The following is a 276-nucleotide window of genomic DNA, read 5'->3' as shown; positions in this document are numbered from 1 at the left end:
CAACTCTACCCCTGATCATATTAAAAAATCAATCATAAGAAACATTCATATAACCATGTACAGCAATGAACATGAAAATAATAATTAATGCATTATGAAACTTCTAAATGAACAAAGTCGATATATATTGTTACCATTAGAAAAACAAGGACTCTTTGGGACAGTATCAAGCGCAGGGATATCTGAAACATGAACAGCTTTAAGAGCCATAGTGAAAAGAAGAGTGTTAGAGAAAGAAGTGAAATTGGGTATTAACAAGAAATTGTTGTTGTTGAG

The 276-nt window shown here is 31.5% G+C and overlaps 1 protein-coding gene across 1 annotated transcript in view; it reads right to left on the bottom strand.

Moving 5' to 3' along the window:
- LOC109341940 (glycerophosphodiester phosphodiesterase GDPD1, chloroplastic-like) overlaps positions 1-210 on the bottom strand; it is a 2,440-nt gene extending 2,230 nt beyond the window's left edge. Inside the window, exon 1 of the mRNA XM_019579913.1 lies at positions 163-210. Within this exon, the coding sequence (XP_019435458.1) occupies positions 163-210 (48 nt within the window). The remainder of the gene's footprint in view (positions 1-162) is intronic.
- Between the last annotated feature and the right edge of the window lie 66 nt (positions 211-276).

The sequence above is a fragment of the Lupinus angustifolius genome, unplaced genomic scaffold (assembly GCF_001865875.1).
Source record: "Lupinus angustifolius cultivar Tanjil unplaced genomic scaffold, LupAngTanjil_v1.0 Scaffold_997, whole genome shotgun sequence".
Taxonomy (NCBI): Eukaryota; Viridiplantae; Streptophyta; class Magnoliopsida; order Fabales; family Fabaceae; genus Lupinus; species Lupinus angustifolius.
This window is presented reverse-complemented; position numbering and strand designations above follow the sequence as displayed.